General features: G+C 51.5%; 6 protein-coding genes across 6 annotated transcripts; 4 read left to right on the top strand and 2 right to left on the bottom strand.

The window, feature by feature from the left end:
• Nucleotides 1-511: 511 nt before the first annotated feature.
• J4E85_003409 (uncharacterized protein) lies at nucleotides 512-2,641 on the top strand (the record flags this gene model as incomplete). The annotated part of the gene is made up of 1 exon (XM_051467677.1): nucleotides 512-2,641. One exon carries the CDS (start codon nucleotides 512-514, stop codon nucleotides 2,639-2,641), a length of 2,130 nt encoding a protein of 709 aa, XP_051328836.1.
• A 2,559-nt stretch (nucleotides 2,642-5,200) lies between these two features.
• On the top strand, nucleotides 5,201-6,010 carry J4E85_003408 (uncharacterized protein; the record flags this gene model as incomplete). Its single annotated transcript, XM_051467676.1, has 1 exon — nucleotides 5,201-6,010. The coding sequence occupies one exon, from the start codon at nucleotides 5,201-5,203 to the stop codon at nucleotides 6,008-6,010; it is 810 nt and encodes a 269-aa protein (XP_051328835.1).
• A 70-nt stretch (nucleotides 6,011-6,080) lies between these two features.
• Nucleotides 6,081-6,977, bottom strand: J4E85_003407 (uncharacterized protein; the record flags this gene model as incomplete). The annotated part of the gene is made up of 2 exons (XM_051467675.1): nucleotides 6,081-6,850; nucleotides 6,899-6,977. 2 exons carry the CDS (start codon nucleotides 6,975-6,977, stop codon nucleotides 6,081-6,083), a joined length of 849 nt encoding a protein of 282 aa, XP_051328834.1.
• Nucleotides 6,978-7,265: 288 nt separating this feature from the next.
• Nucleotides 7,266-7,871, bottom strand: J4E85_003406 (uncharacterized protein; the record flags this gene model as incomplete). Its single annotated transcript, XM_051467674.1, has 5 exons — nucleotides 7,266-7,397; nucleotides 7,433-7,475; nucleotides 7,525-7,654; nucleotides 7,707-7,767; nucleotides 7,824-7,871. 5 exons carry the CDS (start codon nucleotides 7,869-7,871, stop codon nucleotides 7,266-7,268), a joined length of 414 nt encoding a protein of 137 aa, XP_051328833.1.
• A 723-nt stretch (nucleotides 7,872-8,594) lies between these two features.
• J4E85_003405 (uncharacterized protein) lies at nucleotides 8,595-9,372 on the top strand (the record flags this gene model as incomplete). Its single annotated transcript, XM_051467673.1, has 3 exons — nucleotides 8,595-8,822; nucleotides 8,874-9,200; nucleotides 9,286-9,372. The coding sequence occupies 3 exons, from the start codon at nucleotides 8,595-8,597 to the stop codon at nucleotides 9,370-9,372; spliced, it is 642 nt and encodes a 213-aa protein (XP_051328832.1).
• Nucleotides 9,373-16,293: 6,921 nt separating this feature from the next.
• Nucleotides 16,294-18,631, top strand: J4E85_003404 (uncharacterized protein; the record flags this gene model as incomplete). Its single annotated transcript, XM_051467672.1, has 5 exons — nucleotides 16,294-16,460; nucleotides 16,686-17,130; nucleotides 17,237-17,546; nucleotides 17,593-18,135; nucleotides 18,183-18,631. The coding sequence occupies 5 exons, from the start codon at nucleotides 16,294-16,296 to the stop codon at nucleotides 18,629-18,631; spliced, it is 1,914 nt and encodes a 637-aa protein (XP_051328831.1).
• Between the last annotated feature and the right edge of the window lie 285 nt (nucleotides 18,632-18,916).

Here is an 18,916-nt window from a genome sequence, read left to right as displayed (position 1 = left end):
ACACTTGTTAGGCTGAGTGAGAAGCGGCGCCGAAAGCCGCCCACCTACCAGCGCCAGCACATCCGTTCCAGCAGCCAGTGTTTTGCAACCTTGCGTTACGTTCGCCTACATGGTACCACGCGACCTTGGCCCATGGGCATGGCGCGCGCAGCTGTCAGATCAAAGTAAACCTTCGGGTTTCCAGTATCGACCCAATGGTATACCACTTGGCCCGTAGCCCAACGAACCCCGACCCAGATCTTTGGCTTGCCCATGACAAACAATACGTGATAGCGTTTGCATTACGTTCGCATCAACAATGATTCGTGCTCCATGCTGACTCTCCGAACGGAGAAGCTGCCGCCAACGACTACGTCGCGCCGGCTGGAAGCAGCCATCATCCGCTTCGGCCTCCCGCTCGACCCAACTATAAAACAGCAATGGAACTACCCTCCCGCAGAGGTTCGATCAATTCTTGATTCTTTGACCTTTTGCCAAGACTCTCGGACCTTCACATCACTCTCACTACTCAATGACGCTCGGCTCTCCCGATCAATATGCGTTGTTGCCGTATGGTGATCGTTTCTTTGGCGGAGCAGCGCTTGCTCGATCAAAGTCCTACCCCTCTGATTCAGAATCAGATCTCTACATCCCTTTCGAGCCTAATGATTATCGTCCACCGCTATCGAGCGTCGCTGTCCGACTTCAAGATCCCTTCCTCAGGTGCGACAGGAATCTTGGGTGGAACATTGATTGGGCAGTCGCATTTATCGTTGATCGATTGGAACAGAATTGGGCTGACACAGCCGAGAAATTGAAGAATATACGGATACGGGCTGCGACACTTGAAAGGGACGGGCTGGTCCAGGAGATCCCATATCGTATCTTCAACAAGCTCGATGAAGTACTCTTTGCCGGTCATCTGAAAAATGCAGTCTTCCTCGATTTTGACACCCTGGGTACCGACGTCTCAGGTGCCACCTACACCCACAGACTAGGACCAAATCCTGAGGTCAAGCGTATCTCTATCGTCTTGAATCTGGACGCGCTCGAATACGCCAAGGCGAAAGACATCGTCGCTGTTCTGATCCATCACATGATACACGCATACCTTCTGGTCGCTTGCGGCGCACAGAAAGAAGACGAGGTGGACTATGGACGCTTGGATCATGGCGTGCATTTCGGTAAGATCATATTTACCATTAAAAAGCTCTCCGCTGTGCACGGGAGGGAGTTGTCGCCTCTCAACTATGGACATGGCCCTTCCAACATTCGCTACATTGCCGAGGAATATTACAGTCCAAGAAGGAGAGAAGTAGTTGAGCGTGAGGACCGGGAGCGATGGTATTGCAGCCACTGCCATAGCATCGTGCAGGGGCCATCCGAGAGCGAAGTGCAGAAGTGGTACGGGAAGGTTTGCAAGCCGCTGTTCGACCAGCCCAAGTGCGTCCGCGAGCCGGAAGTCCAAACGTACAATGAGCGGCGTCATGAGCTCGAGACGAGACACCGTGCACGTCTTAGACCTTCTGCAAAGTCGGTCGAGTTCATGTATAAAGACAAGCCTGTCCTCGTTGATGGAGACAAGATTGAAGAGTCTCTGAGCGTGGTGAGGGCATTTGAAAAGGCGGGTAGCCGCTTTCTGAAGGTACACAAGGAGGTTTCTAAAGACACCTTCGTCCGCTTCCTGGAGTTTCTGCACACTGGCTCCTACCGGCCTGACCCACGCCCATTCGCCGCCGCGGCAGCAGGTTTGGGCATCGAACGTCGAGGCCCACCCATCATCAAACCCCAAGCAACGACCAGTGAAGCCTGCGTTCTGACTGATGTACAGTTCGCCAAGCTGGGTACATTGATGGGCTTCGAAGACTGCAAGAGCTATGCTCTCGATCGAATGAACGCATATGGCATCCTCAACGAAGACCCCGTAGCCGTGCTCAACGAGATCTATAAAGGCTATGAGCCAGACTCTGATCTGAAGGACTGGGCGCGAAAGTTCCTCGTCCGAGCGCCAAACACTTCGAACCCAGAGTACCACACTACGTCAATCAGCCTCACCACCATTGAGCCGCCTAACCTGATCAAGCTTGAGAGTCAACAGAGCTCCCACCGCATGCGCTTTCTCGACGCCATCGATTCCAGTGGAGCGCTGGAGAACGACGTCAACAAAGCTCGTGCCGAACTCAAAGCTGCCGGTTGGTACAGCTGGTCTACATTCCTACCGCATGAACCGCCCAGGCTGCTCACCGAGCGCTCCATGAGCTACTCCGCCCACCCATTGACCCTTGGTCGCCGTTCGCCACTTCTCCTCGGTCGTGCATCCACACCAGACCCGTGGCGCAGCGTCCACGATGTCACTAGTCAACTCTCCTCGCTAGACATCGACCGCCTGCGTGATTTGGAGCGTGAGAAGGAGCGCGATCGTGAGCGAGTGGAGAAGTTGAGGGACTACGAACGGGCCAAGTATAGTGATATCGAGCATGAGAAACTCAGAAAGCTACGACGAGAGAAGGAGCGTGAGTTGGAGAAGGAGAAGGAGAAAGTGAGGAGGTTGGAACGGGAGAAGGAGAAGGTTAAGGAGACGCATGCGCAGTTGCAGGCTACGGCGGCGATTGAAGCGCTTTTTGGGAGGAGTGGGCGTGGGTTTGCTGGGGATTATGATTAATTTGAAGAGAGACGAGTGTGTGAACGATACTTGAGTGATGGTTTGAAGTTTCACCATATTCAATCAGCTTTGGCGCACAGTCATGAGACGGTGTGTTTTGCTTCCTTACCGTACCTGTCCACTAACAATCTTGTCTTCCCATCAAGTCTCCACTATGCTAAATCCTAAGGTGTATGTGCGAAGGATCGCATGCTTCAATGGTGAGATCGATCTGCCTCCCACTTACAAATGAAAGCGGTACCTGTTACACATCAGTCTTGCAAACTAGTATCGCAAGACGCATCAACTTCATGAACTGGATTTCCAGGGCATTCCCACACTATTGCAGACCCATATCTTCCAAACCAGCGATAAGATGCAACAATTGGACAATGGCTTTTACAGGGTCCGTGTCCCGTGTCACAGGGTCTATTGATAGCTCTTCTCATGAATCCCATCACTGTTGTTTCGAAGAATGGTATCCACGTGCTGTTGTAAAACTGTTCGCATATAGACTCGGTCAGATAATCGTAAGATTGATCTGTAGCGCATTTCTCTCTGTGATCATCGAATGGTACCATCGTCAACCCAGACATGTTGGTCCAGGGTCGAATATCAGCCCGGCCAACGGTGGACATATCCTTGCCAAGCAACATCGAGATGGATTCCCATTTGGGACGTTGTCCCAGTGGCTTACGCTGCTTGGAGTAATCGAGGTAATCCTGTAGTGCCGTCAAACAACCCGGCTCCCTTTCCATTAGTCTGACGATGTTGTAGAAGTGATGCTTGGAACGAGGCGTGCTTATTTCCGGCAAGGGAACGGGCGAGACCCAATCGAAACATAGGGCGGAGTGATGACTGAGGTCCAGAGCGCGAGTTTCTCGTTCGATCTTCCGAGCTCTCACGAAAGCAGATTGTTCAATCTCCCGACGGGTCAATCCAAGCACACTACAAAGTAGTTCGATCGAGATCCATGCACGTTTAACTCCAGGAATTTGATTTCCGTACTGGCTCCGTAGCACGTCCATGGACAGCTCCGTGGGCGATTTGGTGTAGTCCGGTGAAATTGGGTCAGATGAATATATGACATCGCTTGCTATTCCCAGTAGAGCGTACACTCTGTCGTGGATAAGCGTGCACTGGGATGAGGAAAAAGATCGTAATAGGGACTGTAGTGTCATTGCGTCCGCAAATTCCTTACAGTAGTCGTGTTTTTCGAAACGACACATTGTTTGATAGTTCGTCCTGTAAAGCAACAGAACCCTCCCAGGCGTGTTCCATACGTGATAGTCTTGCGGTTTGCTACGCGAGGAGAATCCAGTCATAGCCCAAACAAGCTGATGTAGGTCGCTGGCTTTGACACGGCATCTGCCCCACCACACATCCAACTTCACAGGCAAAAGGAATTCTTGTATGACCCAAACGCGTGACCAGTACTTTCGATTCAGAAGATCTCTCAGCGCTCTGCGTGTCCCAAAATTGTTAAGGCCAAGGGACTGTCGTGGAGCGGATAATAGTATGGCGTAGTAGACTAGATCAGAGTTGCCATCCGATTCGCCTAACCATGCAATGGTGGATGCGGCGGTGGAGAACAACGCGCGCATTTGGCCGACTTGATGATTGCGCTCGTGAATATCGTGCTAGTTAATACCTTTCTATATTAGTTAACTAACAGTTATCTGCATATCGCATATAATACATACACAACGCATTAATCTATAGCTAACTTCTGCGACCTTTATCCTAAACTTGGAAGCGATGGAGGAAGTTACATAGATTCTTGCCAACCTAGACAACGTGCCCGCAGCATTGGATTTTGTCTTGTCCGCCGCCTTGATCCCATGTATACGATAAGGCGATAAACGAAGGTCGCTCGTCGAGATCAGCATGCGTGAGTTGGCACTGAATCTGATCGTCGGGGCCACCAGGCGCTACCGTGAGGAGACGAATAGCCCTTTTGCTTCGATCCAGCTGTGTGTAGCCCAAGGCTGCCATCTCTTCCCAAGCTCTTTCGTGTGATGGTACTGGTGCTGTATCGCAACAAGCTGAAGTTTCTCATTTGATCATCTTAGTGTGAAGAGGCTTAGACACCGATATCCCTGTTATCTTCACGCGGTACGTATATCTGAGATACTGAGGAGAGGTGAGAGGAAAGAGCGGGGAAGTAAAGAATTGGCTGAAAAGCAGCCAGTGCAATCGCCCGAGGAAGGCATCGCTGCACAGCCTCTCCCACGTCAAGGCCGAGCTCTCGAGAATCCCGGCTGCTGGTTTTGCAGTGATGGGACTGCAGTTAGCGAATCGGAAAGTTCTACAAGGATGCGGGGGGAATAAGGCGGATATTGATTGTTTGTGTCCCGCGACACGATTACAGGAAGTCGCGACTGTCGGTCATCCCCAGGACGGAAGCGCCCCGCATCATGCCGCAAACCCCGCACAGCATTCTACGTATGCACAAGTACATTCGTATCAATCACGACACGCCTCAGCATTGCTTTACAACTGTTCATGCACGACTGCTACTAGTACTTTTCGGTCCTTTCTCGAAAGCACGTAACCTTTAACTTTCACATCACCAACGTCATGACGACAAGTCAAGAGATCAACAACGCGCGCTTCAGCAAGGAAGCACTAGAATGGGATTCGAATGAGAAGCATGTAGAGTCAACTTCAAAAGCACTCGAGGCCATCAAGCGCTACGTGCCTGCATTCAAAGATGGAAGCAGCAAACGTATTATCATGCCGCCATCCCACTACGCTCTTGAACTGACGAGCATCACAGATCTCGATGTACTAGAAATCGGTTGCGGAACTGGCCTCCTTTCCTTCATGCTAGCTCCACACGTACGCAGCCTCATCGGCGTCGACACAGCAGATGGCATGATAAGCGCCTTCGACACCAAGCTTGCGGATCTTCCAACAGACCACCCAAACCTCTGTTCAGTAAACCACTTCCTAACGAACCCGGACTCGCATGAGCTGCAAAGCGCAGCAGCGCTCCTTGCCACCCATCGCGGAGAAGCTTCATCGCCACCTTATTCGTATCGATTCGATCTTGTGGTTTCCCACCTGACGCTGCATCATATCCCTTCGATGGCGGAGATCCTAGCGACTATGCACAAGTGTCTGAAACCCGGAGGTGTGGTCGCGTTAACGGATTATGAGGACTTTGGACCGGAGGCCGTACCGTTTCATCCGATAAGTAAGAGGCCGGGTGTAGAGAGGCATGGGATTAAGAAAAGCGAGATGGAAGAGTTATTGTTAGGGACAGGGTTTAATGAGGTGAGGGTTGACGAAGCCTTTGTTCTGCGGAAGGAGGTTGATGCTGAGGATGGGAAGCCGGCGAGAGAGATGGATTTCCCGTTTTTGTTGTGTTTCGGGGTGAAGAGTTGAAATAGTCGCTGGTAGGTAGGCATTTACGATAGTGCTCGGCAGTGTCTGTGGCAGTCCAGATATGTCCGTATCATATATCTTTCAGCAGGTCGTTCACTGCCTTTGCAGCGAAACGTTTTCGCTCGGCCTCTTCCATGCCCTCGCCCATTTCTTTGATCGCAACCATCTTTTGCATCATGACCTCCAGGTCTTCGACTTCTTTGTCTCCAGGTTCCTGACCTTCATCGTCGTCGAACCCGGCTAGTGCGCCTTTCATGCCGAACAGCTCCATGTTCATCTCCGCCTCTTCTGCCGCGAAGCTGCCTTCAAAGCCGTCGTCATCCTCGCCCAAGCCCAAACCCGCCATGCTTTCCCATTCCCCAGCCTCCAGCGCTTCCCGCACTCTGTGTATTCCTGTCGCCTCGCCAAACTCGTTCTTGCCCTTCTTCTCTGAGTCGACGTATTCGAAGCCGTAGTCCATGGCCAGTTCTTCCCAGTCTTCATTGCTTTTCTCAAGGTAAGGTGTTGTGGATTGGGGCATCGCGACAGCCAAACACACCATGTCACCACCGTATCCACAGGCACGCTCGATGACATCGGAAACGGCCTGCATGGTCTCTTTGATTACTTCTAAATCCTTTGCTTCAACTGGCTTCTTGAAGCAGTATATCCACGCACCGAGCGCAGTGACGACCTCGCGAGCTTCGGGCTTGGTGAATTCGGTGCGCCATTCCGCGACGTTGCTGAGCTCATCGACCCAGATGGGAAGATTCGCGGTGTAGTATTTGGTCTCAAGACGCCATTCGTGGGTAAGGCCGGCCGTGGTTTCGGAGGTTTGCTCTGGGGCGGATCCTGTGAGTTCTGAGCCGAGTCAGTAGATGCGCGTAATGCAGAGGGCGTATCAAGTACCCTTCAGCAGTGGAAGTACACCTGCTCCCGGCGCACCGATAGCGAGGATGCGCCGTGGGTTCTTGATCTCCATGTCCATGTTGTGTTGGTTGAAAAAGTGTCGAGTTGCGGAGTTCTCGGGGGTCTCGCCTTTGGACGTGGGGTAGGCGCCCGCCTGCCGCAGGGACTATCAGACATTCGCGACTACGCCCGGTTGCGTTTTCACTCCATATGCCGCCGTTCATTCTTTCAGCACGCGCTACTCTTGGTGATGTGAAAATGTGCATTCATCCCATTCAAAGGTATCATCAAATTTGTGGCTATCCCAATTTTCAGCGTATGTCCAGCAAGAACGACCTGGTTGCATACCTGTCCTTCCCTCCATTGTCTAGTCCTCGCACCAAATGGCGCGTCCTCGCTGCTGCTGCGCTTCCGGTAGCATGCTCTCTGCTTGTGTTGTCTTTTCGCCCGTAAGTTTCAGCTCGTTCAGCGACCGCCGCCCCGAGTGCTGGCCCTGGCCCTGTTGACTGTGGCCCTTCCACGCGCAAGACCAACACCGCGGCCCCTTGTGCCTCTCGATCGGAACATGGGTGCGTTCCTGTGACCTGTCAGTGCCTGTCTCCTTCCAATAAGGCGTTGGATCTTACCTTAACATGTCTGGAACGATGAAGTACCGCACATGACTTCCTCGAATGTATACTTGTTCGAGATGTGAGACGCGGCCGTCGCGGGCGGTTACAGTGATGTCTTTCAGCTGTACGTTCATGTTGTCCTCGGCTGTAGCTGGTTAGCATAACGCCTAAGAGCTAAGAGCTATACGGGGAGTTACCTTCAATCAGCTTGCCGCGGTAGACTTCGCCAGATGTGATTTCAAGCGTGACAATGTGACCCTGGGACCTGTTAGCGCAGGCTCAAGTACTGGTAGAGTCCTTGACGGTGAACGTACTGCTGCCTCGTTGAGGAGCTTGATTGGGATGCCGATAGTGCTCGTCATTTTGGTTGTATTGATTCTCGTCCAATTTGACTGGTATTACTAGTCGAGTCCTTCGCGTGTTCGAAGCCGTAGGATGGTGGTAGATCGCAACAAGTGAAGACTTCGTGTCGTGGTCGCAAATCGCACTCGGGGCGCGATTGTGTCTAGTGGATTCCGTCGCCTTCTTGATACGCAGGAATCGTCGGTAACGGTGCACGGCGCAGTCTTGGGTGTCGTGGGTGCAGAGCGCGTGCGCGGTGCTAATATCGCTGTCTACAGAAAGTTGAGGTTGAGCTTGGGCCATGCCTTAGTCATCATCCCATCGCTCTCTGCTGCCTGCTCTTCCTCAAGAACTCGATGTCTGTCCAAGCCTCATTCTATCGAGTTGCATTAATCTTGTAATAGCGCGTTATCATTGTGGATTGTATATGAATTATGCTTGTGCTTAATAACAGGCTTTTGCTTCGAAGGAGGTAGAAACGTACGCTCCTCGCTACCTAGGTAGGTAGCGCAGCGACGATTGTTAGAACTTCGTTGGAATTTAATACCGATCTGCTCTTTCGAACTGAACAAACGTATAGGCACACTAAGCAGAGTTCACCGGTACTATTTGCAGCGGTCGGTCTCGAGAGTTGCTCGGAACGAAATCGGAACCGTCGGAAATAACATCTCTGGAAAAGCAGCGCGCAACAAGCGCGTCACCATCCAGATCCACCATCGCAATCATACCACGCTGCATCCCAAATGAACATCTCGGGCACTTTAAACGTCTTCCGGCTGATTTGGAATCCGACTCTTTGTCTCCCGCAGCATACAGTCTCAACATTCAACCATCTACCCATTCCCCTGTCGAAAGCCTTTAGAAAGGATGGGGTCAACGAGCAGAAAGAGGTAGACATCCAAGCTGTAGTGCTCGACAAAGACAATTGTTTTGCTGTCCCACATACCGATGAGATTCACAAGCCGTATGAAGTACTGCTACGCGCCTTTCCCCACCCAGAACGTTACTAATCACCATTTTAGGATCATTTCCAGCGCCTGCGACGCGCTTATCCAGGCTCAAAACTCTTGATAGTGTCTAACACAGCTGGCACATCATCCGATAAGAATTATGCCCAAGCCGATGTCTTGGAGGCCAACACCGGTGTCAAAGTGTTGCGACATACCACCAAGAAGCCTGGCTGTAAGGAAGAGGTCATGGCTTACTTCAGGGCACATCCAGACTCTGGTGTGACCAGACCAGATCAAATCGCAATAGTAGGAGATCGCCTGTCCACGGACGTCATGATGGCAAACCTCATGGGTGGATATGGAGTATGGGTCAGAGATGGAGTACAGGGACGGGGTTTTGTAAGTGCTTCAGCTCAGAGAGCGCATCCTAAATAGTGACCTAACGGAGTCGCAAATAATGTCTTTGAGGCTAACGGAATTGTAGTTTGCGAGAGTTGAGGATAGACTGCAGAGCTTCCTTCTCAGGAGAGGATACGCTGCGCCTGATCCTAGCCGCAATCAGTTCGAGTAATACATGAGGCAGCACAGACTTATTGAGCAGAAAGAATGCGTATCTGCTTGTTTGACGGATGACTTCAGTCCGAGCGGTAAACCACAATTCTCCTGCGAATTTCATCGTGGAGTTTCTTTCGTTCTGCATCACTACGAGATACACATGGAAACCTAGCGATGATCTCAAACGTGGCCTGTCATTGGAGTCTGTCCGCTTCTATTGCGCGACATATGAAGATTTCCAGAGGTTTACTGTAAGGTCGCGACCCAAGAAACGATTGGTGGGTTTTTCCTTGCAAGCGGCACACTTTCTAACCACAAACCTTGAACGATGCTGTAGTGAGCATCCTTCACCAGCCTTCGCTAACATCGACAGAGAAGTCTATTTAACAGAACCAATCCTACGCTTAGTATGTAAGTCCCTGCGTGCTCGGCTGGCCCCGCACTCGAATCCTACGGAGGGCCTAACCTCAGACCTTCCCCATCTGAGTTCACCTCCGTCCAGGCTCGACCTTCTGTCAACGCCAAAGCCCAGAGCAGATAGATAAGCAGTCCTGTCTCGATACTGTCTACTAAAAAGTGCATCTAGCTCCAGCAGACTCGCTACGTAGGATCGGGCCGCTTGTCAATAGACTCACCTGTCTTTTCTAAGCTATGCTGCATGTCAGCATGAACGGCACTCCACCGGACTGCATTGCATGCCGGTCTATGTCACTTCAGCTTACGCCCCAGAACTCTAGCCTGCGATGAGGATAGCCTAGTCCAATACTTTGAACCGGGCGACAAAGAATACGCCTTACGCCCCGACGACCTAATGGAAGCGTGTGTTCAAAGATGAAGGTATTGCTATAAAAACGGCTCTTCTTCATCTCGAACAGCTCCTTCCCATCCCCATTCATTCTTCTAATACGCAACGGACCCTTCACAAATTGAAAGAGCTATATACCATACGCCGGTCCTCAGCGATCTTCATCAAGTATGTCATAGTAACGAGTCCCTTCCTATAGCGCGATCTACGACATTTAAACTTCAATGATATACTCTCACCTTTACGATGGCTAATTTTACTTAGAACGCACCCGCCAACATGGTCACTCACATCACTATTATCCGCGCAATCATCAGCTTCAGTCTCTTCGCTGCGCCAACAGTTGCCGCTCCAGCAGCCCTTGCAGAACCCGCCATCGCCGCAGCAGCAGCAGGTGAATACCTTGGGGTAGATTCTCCCATATAAGCAATCTTGGTGAGACAAACACTAACTTCGGACATCGATGATTTAGGGCATTAACATGGACGCCTATTGTATAAAGGAAATTGGACCTCAGTGGAGAGCTCTTCGGTTTGATAGTACATGCAACGGTTGGAAGTGCTGGGATGCGTACACCAATTTCAAGACGGGTGTCAACACCCCTCGGGCATGCGTTAATCAATATGGGGCTGGAGTGTATGCTCGGTGCAATGGAGATGCGCTCAGTTGGGGCTGCTATAAGGCATAGACGGACATATACAAATTCACTTTCTTTCTGTCACTTGTGGTTGACATGTCGCTTTCGAGTTGATGGTTTTACGTCCCACTGTTTCACGGTCCATCTTCAACGAGGACTTTGTAAGGTCTTTCGGATGCCAAAACACATCCATTCTCACGCGTTGTGTATTGGTTACTTGGCGAGTCTTCATTCGCAGCCTTCATTCCAATTTGTCGCGTTTCCGAATTTGAAGAGCGCAAACGTAAGCAAGACTTCTGCACAAAGCTTGCAGGGCTGATGACATACGTCAATTTGCCGTATGTGCACTGTCTAGCAGCAGAAGGCCAGAATGTGCGCGGACTAATGGAAGAGATGCGGTTTAGGGCGGGATGCGTAAGGGGACCAGAAAGAGTTAATAGGTGAGGCGGGCTTATAATGGTAGCTGTATAACGTCCGGATTTGGAAGACGATATGCTCCAAGGTCGAGAGCCTTGCCACATATGTTTGCGCCTGCTTATCACTACTTCGGCTACACCAAGCTGCGCCGCATAGTAGCATAAACGATCTTAGACCCACCCCCTTCCCCTCCCTTCCAACGTCTAGCGTACAAGTAAGATCATTTGGTCGACAGTTGTGACGTGGCTAGTAATCAATATGCCTGGACGACCTACATGAAGGCGCATGTTCGAAGCAGGAGCAAATCACTATAACAACTACTCTTCTTCACCTTGAATACCTAGGTAGCTCCCCTCCATAGTCACCCACTCACCGAGCACACCGCGACCATCTCACAAATTTCAAGACCCAGCCACGATCTACTTGTTCGCATCAGTCTTCATCAAATACCTAGGTATGTGGCAGTAGCGAGATCTTTCCTTTCCCCAAACTGAGACATAGAAACCTATCTCTCCAATTACTAACTTCCACTCGTCTGTGTACAGGGAACAATATGGTTACCCACACTACAGTTCTCGGTGCCATTATCAGCTTCGGCCTCCTCGCCGGGCCAGCATTTGGCGCCCCAGCAGCGCTCGTCGCCCCAGCAGCTGCTGCAGCGGCAGCTGGCCAGAGACTCGGCGGCATAGACATGCCCCGGGCCTGCCGTGAGCAGTTTCCTCCCTTTCCTTTGACTGCTGGCCGGGTCGGAAATTCATGCAACGACTGGCGATGCTCAGGTGGAGCCCTCAACGCCGGTATAGTCTTGAATGTCGACACTCCTGCAGCATGTACGAGGCAGTACGGCAGCAACGTATATGCTTGGTGCGATGGTGGATGGGACAAGTGGTCTTGCTATAGGGTATAGACGGACAGGAGGTTAACATCAAATTGAGAAATGAAGCCCTCCTATCGTGCTTGATTCATATATCGCAATCGGATCGATGCTTTCATATATCACTGCTTCGTGATATGTACGTAGTAAGGATTGTGAGAATTTGCAAAGCCTGTCGGATGTTTCAGTACGTGCGTTCTAACACCACTCACTTTGATCACTGATATTTGGCGAGTCTTATCACCCTCGAACCGGTGAGTTCTTTTCCCATGTCCACTGAATTTATCGATTCCAGAGGACCCAGCCGAAAGTAAGACTTTGCATGATACACACTCCGATAGTCAAGATCGGTGCGCCAGGGTGAGATGCTAGTGAGCCATCGTGCAGGCTATCGCGTCTGGATTTATCAGCGAGAAACAAGAAGCCGACTGTCGCGAAGCCAAGCGCGAGAATGTTGACTGCTGGATCATACCTAGGTAGATGCTAATATGAGGACAAGAAATTTCTTTACGCAAAGTTGAGCAGGTCATCGAGGACCGCCTCCGCACGTGAAGTAAATAGTGTATGCACGAGTGCATGATCGTATGTATGGATTGAGTTGAGGGCGGGCGGGGTTGCGGCCCGCGGGGCATCGCCCGCCGACACGGCTGGTGGCGGCTTCCCCCTCGACAACCTGTATCGGATCTCTGATTCTGACCATCACAGCGATTCGCACGTATAAAGATACACGATGGTCCAATACGAGACGAATATAGCCATGATAGTGATCGCCGTCGCCACTCCTCAAAACTGCGCTGCGCCAAAAGAAGAGCACGCGATCCTGCTAGTTTCACATACCTTTTGGCAGTAACGTTATTTAATGAATGAGGAAGGTACACAAAAAGGTGGTCTAATCAAGATTGTAGCCAGCAAGTATTCCGAGACATGACACGGTTTCTTTCGTCACTGCATGCCCGCCCCCTGGGCTACCGCTCAGCACAGCTACACAGATGCGCAGCAGGCTTTAGAACGATATGCCTCAACGCTATGCAAGAATTATTCCTCTATTACTTATCAGCTAAAGTACAGAACCAGTACTTGGGAAACCCACTCGGTGTATTACAAACGGGTACAAACAACTAAGCGCCCATCCCCCAGCACACCTGCATCCGCCCACTCGCTAAGGATTCGACGCGACTCTTCGTCATAAGGCCGGCATTGGATTCGCTGACAACGTGGCAATCACACACTGTGTCACAGCATATGCATAAGTCATGGGATGTTACTTTTCATACATGTGCTGCCCTCGCCGGCGTCCGAAAATCCCTCTCTCGATGACACTCGCCTCACGCAGCCTGAGCTTGATGGAAGCTTGGTGGCCGAAATCCTTATCTATCCCCCTAAGTTCAGTTACAGGTCAAGGGAGCGCAGGCAATCTGATTCCACCCGGTCGGCCCCGCTTTGGATAATCTTACAGGCGGCATGCCGGTATTCCTGTATAGACCTCTTGATCCGAACACCAACTCCATTCGGTTGCTCAAGGTGTGTCCTGGAGAGCCGCATGAGCCGATACGATGTTTTCTCTCTCACGCAGAACTGCATGAACACCTTTTCTACCACGCACTGTCATACACATGGTCTCCGGAAAGTGGGAAGTGTAGCATACAATGTAATGGCGTGGATATCGAGATCGGAAAGAATCTTTGGGACTTCCTACGTCACTTTCGCTCCTGGAACACTGATAAGAATGCTACTTTGTGGGTTGATGCTATCTGTGAGTACAGATCAGCGAGACTAGTGTTTCAAGGGCGCTAACTTGCGGATGCAGGTATAAACCAAAATGATATCGAGGAGCGAAATCAACAAGTTACCAAGATGTTTCACCTGTATTCGACAGCTAGATCAGTCATCGCGTGGCTGGGAGAGACGACCACCGACGAAACCGTGGCGTATCCTTTCATACCCGATCACCATCCTGGTAGGCAGTGGACCCAGAAGGCCATAATAAACATTCTCCAGAAGCCATACTGGTGCCGCATGTGGGTTGTCCAGGAAGCATTGTTGCCGCCGACTCTGGAAATCTGGCTAGGCGAGTACCGGGCAAATGCAGATGAGCTGGGCCGCGCGATCTATATGTACGTTTACGACAAACCGGATATTCCAGGCCTCAAACTTCTGATATCTCGGGGAGAATATCGAACCTATAGAGACCCTAAGAGATCCCGATCCCTTCGCACTGGTTATGATTGGCCACTGGAGTTCGAACTCCGGTGGTTAATCGAGGAATTCTCCGAGTCTCGATGCAGCGTTATTCACGATAAAGTATACGCACTGCTAGGTCTTACATCTCAGGATCACGAGACCGCGCATCGTCTTGTTCCTGATTACAACACGTCAAGTAAGCAGCTGTTCGTAAAGCTTCTGCAAAACCAATGTGCAGGTGGAGAGCCGGATCTGTGGAAAGAGCGGGACTTTCTCAACCTGTTCCGTCGTGTGTTGGCACTAGATCGTGAAGAGATTGCAAGATACGCGCTTGAGGTGGCACCAGGTACTTGGGATAGCAGCTTTGTACTCGCTCGAGGACTTGAGATAACTGCATCACTGCAATTCCTCAACGCTACAGACGTACTCTATCTTCCGTATCGGTACGAGTACTGGTATCATACTAAGAAAGGGGTTCAGCTTTCCTTACCACCGGAAGTCCAAAGAATAGTAGAGTCTTTCAACGCAGAACCGGAACGTATGCGTGCGTTCAAAGACTTCTTTAAGTATCGCTGGTTGGGTAGCCGGCTAGTAACTTCCAGTGAAGCCGCTGTGGCTTTATCTCAAAGAGCCTTTATCAATGCTCTTACCGAACAGTCGCAGCATCGAGCGACTGAACGCAACAGATCCCATCGAACAGGTCATGGCAGTATAGCAGACATAATGTCTTGCGCGATCAGCAAGAATACACAAGGATGCTGGGCCTCGATGCAGCAAGTCGCTGAGAAAGGCGATACTCGTGAGGCCACTCATCCCATAACGTATCTTTCGGGTGAGAAAATCTCGGCCGAGGGCACAAGACTTGCAGTCTTCGCCGGCGCAACGCATTTACACAACGCCCTGGTGTTAGAGGTATACAAAGACTACCACCGCACCCCACCTGAGACAAGATACGAAGTCCAGGGCATTGCTTTTATCTTGGATTACGGAAGCCTCCATTACCCAGCTCCAAGCAAGAATATTCGCTTCAAGTATTGCAATCTCCCAAGTCTGATGGACTTCCGTCGAGTGAACGTGCTAGATGAGGCTCAACTTGGTACGATCCTGGGAGCTGCGCTCGCAGCAGAGCGTGGTGAGAGATCCACCGAGCCTGAGACGCTTGACGGCTATGAGATCAGTGTGGGTATCAGAGAAAACTATTTCGAAACCAGTTTGGAGCGATCTAAAATTACTACCAAAGAAGGCAGGTAATGGGCAGTATCGCGGTTATGTACGTACTCTGAACTCTTAGACCATAGATGTCGAGCAGAAAGCAGAATTAGAAATTTGAGCCAGTGACACCGTGAAAAATCAGCTTGAAGCAGCGGAAGTATCAAGATGCACCGGCGTAAGTCGAGAAGTTGGACGTTTGTCGTGCTTTAACGATCTAAACATGAGCGCGTCAAGATGCAACAACGCTACACAACTCAGAGCACCACGCGCATCAATCGCCTTGTAAGCTGCGGGCGCTATACGAATGTAGATGTACTTGTAACGGTCAGTCAGATGGAGCAGAGGCGCAGCAGGGTCTTTGGCCGGCAGCGTCACATGCCTCAAGAATGTTTGGTACAAAATCCGGTTGCCTGATGATGCCCCGCTCGTTCGTCACTTTATCCGAAGGCACAGCCTCACGCGTTCCCACATTTCATAACGAACAGCCACGGTGTTGGTGTGCAATGAACAATGGCCATGTGGCGTTAACCAATACGTGACTAGGGCGGTGCACCGGCGGGGGCTTAGCAGGTAAGCGCGTCAGCTTCGGCTCTTGCCAACATCGCAAGGCATACATTATAACCTGACCTTCCATCTCAACCTTGTTAATTCCTATCTCAAGAATCAGCCTTGTCCGACTTTCTCAATCCTCTGTCACGCACCAGAACCCTTACACGCAAATAGCAAGATGGGTGTATGTTATCAGCCAGCTCCTTAGCTACCCCTCCACCCCACCATCGTCATAGCTAACCAGGCGAAGCTCGCATCTAAGATGCAGGCGGCTCAGGCTGCATCTGGCTATCCTCCGCCCGGTGGACAAGGCGGCTACGTAAGTCTTCAAGTGAAGGGTGATGTTGGCAATGATTCACTAATGCAACGTAGCCTGGACAGCCACAGTATCAAGCGTATCCAGGTGCCCAAGGTGCCGGTGCTCCCGGGGTAAGCCCAAAGCTCTTTCTTTCTCTTGTCACTTGCTCTGCGTCGTCATCGCCCTTCCCTACCCGCCACTTAAGACTGGGCATTCGCAAGCCTCTTCTCTAGTTCTCCACTTGCTTTTGGCTCCAATAAATTATCGCACGCCCGGCATCCACTCTGGACTTTTTCCGCCACACTTCGTTCCTGGACCTAGCCACACATGCCTCTATCAAGCAAGATGTCATCTAGCTATACTGCCTATCAGCCCAACGCCGGGCAGGCGCCAAATCCTTATGCGCAACAACAACAGCCTGGTCCTCCTATGCCTCCGCGTCCTGGTTCGTATGCGCCGCCGCAGTCGCCTTTTGCGCAACCGGCAGCTCCCACCCAATATGGCGCATCTTCACCATATCCACAAGGGCAGTCAGGGTATAGCAGACCCCCGCCACCACCGCCAGGACAACAGCCTTCATCTCCGTATTCTCAATCGACATTCCCACAGTCCCCACAACCAGGTCAAGCGCCCCCCGCGCAATGGAATCAGCCACAGGTCCCGCCGCCGTATGGACAGCAACCACCACAACAGCCTTACCAGCAGCAAAGCCAATGGGGCCAACCACAGCAACCCGCTTACGGACAGGCGCCGCAGCAATATGGCCAACCTTACGGCCAGCAGCCCGCTTTCCAACCGAATGTTCGTACTAATTTAGATTTCTTCGATTTTCAAACCCACGTATGAGCAAAGGCGCAGAGCTAGTGACTTTCCGCGAAGATTTGTGCAGAGACTAACGTGATATTAGGGTGGACCACCAGGACAGCCTCCGCAGGGCCAGTATGGCGCACCTCCACCACAAGGAGGATATGGCGGCGGCCCGCCCCCTCCCCAACAGGTTCAGGCCGGACCAGCTGAGATCGCGGGCTACAAGCAGCTTCTGCAAGCCTGCATCCAAGAGAAGGGCCTCCAGAACTTCCCAATCTGCCAACATATTGACCAGATTGCTCAACAAGCGCCCGCGAAGATCAATCAAGTCATCTCGCGCTGGAAGATCCAGAAGGAGATTGCCAATGACATTGTAAAGCTAGCGCTTTACGACATCGTGCTATACATCGGTAAGTTGCTCAGCTCGAGAATCGTGATCAAGCTGACACACATTAGATGACAGTGGATCCATGCAGTTCGAAGAGGAAGGTAGCCGTATCACAGATTTGCGCCTTATTTTGGACCGAGTCTCGTTCGCTGCAACTCTCTTTGACAACGATGGCATCTCTGTCCGCTGCATGAACACCGATCTTTCGGGAGCTCGCAACCAACAGGGTCGACCTCTTCAAGATGGCGTCGCGACTGAGGCTCAGGTCGCAGAGATCATGCGTGGCGTCAACTTCAAGGGCCTCACACCCATGGGTACCTCTATGGACAAGAAAGTCATCCAGGAGATAGTACTCCCAAAGGCACGCTCAGGACAGATGCAAAAGCCAGTATTGGTCATTGCCATCACCGATGGGCAGCCAGCGGGAGAGCCTTCCGGCGAGATCTTTAAGGTCATCAAGGAGACTTACAGACAGCTCCAGTCGACGCCCTACGGCCGTGGTGCTGTCGCTTTCGAGTTTGCTCAGGTAGGAAACGATGTGACCGCAAGGAAATTCCTCAGTCAACTCGATGAGGAACCCGAGGTTGGCCCTATGGTTGACTGCACGTCCAGTAAGTCTCATACGATCCAGACTAGACCTGTGCTAACGCAGAATCAGACTTCGAAAACGAACAGGAAGAGATGATGCGCGCAAACCCTCCTGTCGATCTTACACCCGATCTTTGGATCATCAAGCTTCTTCTCGGTGCCATTGATCGAAGCTACGACTCGAAGGACGAGAAGAGCAACCCTGCACCTGGCGGCTACGGCGCACCACCTGGCCAGTATGGCGCACCTCCTCCAGGTTACGGCCAACAGCCACCCCAGGGCTATGGCCAACAGCCGCCGCAAGGCTATGGACAGCAGCCACCCCAGGGTTACGGTGCTCCCCCTGGTCAGCATCCGCCCCAAGGATACGGTGCTCCACCCGGCGCACCTCCACAAGGCTACGGTCAACAAGCACCTCCACCAGGTCAGTATGGCCAGCAGCGACCGCCCCAAGGAGGCCCCGGCGGTTACCCAGGTCAGCAGCAGTATGGCCAACCCCCACCCGGCGGCAGATACTAGGAGTTGGGCCATGTAGCTTTTCCCAATGGCGTGAGTACTCGTTCAGATGATGGCTCAGCGTGGGACTGGCATAACCCGTAGGTTCTGAGAATCGTCACTGGCGAACGTTTTCGAACAATTTTACGCGACATGTCATTACGACTCTCTTTACTCCGTGAGCAGTGACTATCTTCTTTAGAAGATACTGCCGGACGTATCTTTCCGCAATAGGCAACCTTGCAGACAGTCTAGTACTTGACTAAGAACTTGCTTTATTAAATACACATGACGCGTCGTGTAAAGTGA

This window comes from Alternaria conjuncta (genome assembly GCF_024043145.1).
Source record: "Alternaria conjuncta strain BMP 0040 chromosome Unknown scaffold_4, whole genome shotgun sequence".
NCBI lineage: Eukaryota > Fungi > Ascomycota > Dothideomycetes > Pleosporales > Pleosporaceae > Alternaria > Alternaria conjuncta.
Note: the sequence above shows the minus strand (reverse complement) of the source record. Positions and strands in the feature narration are given on the sequence as shown.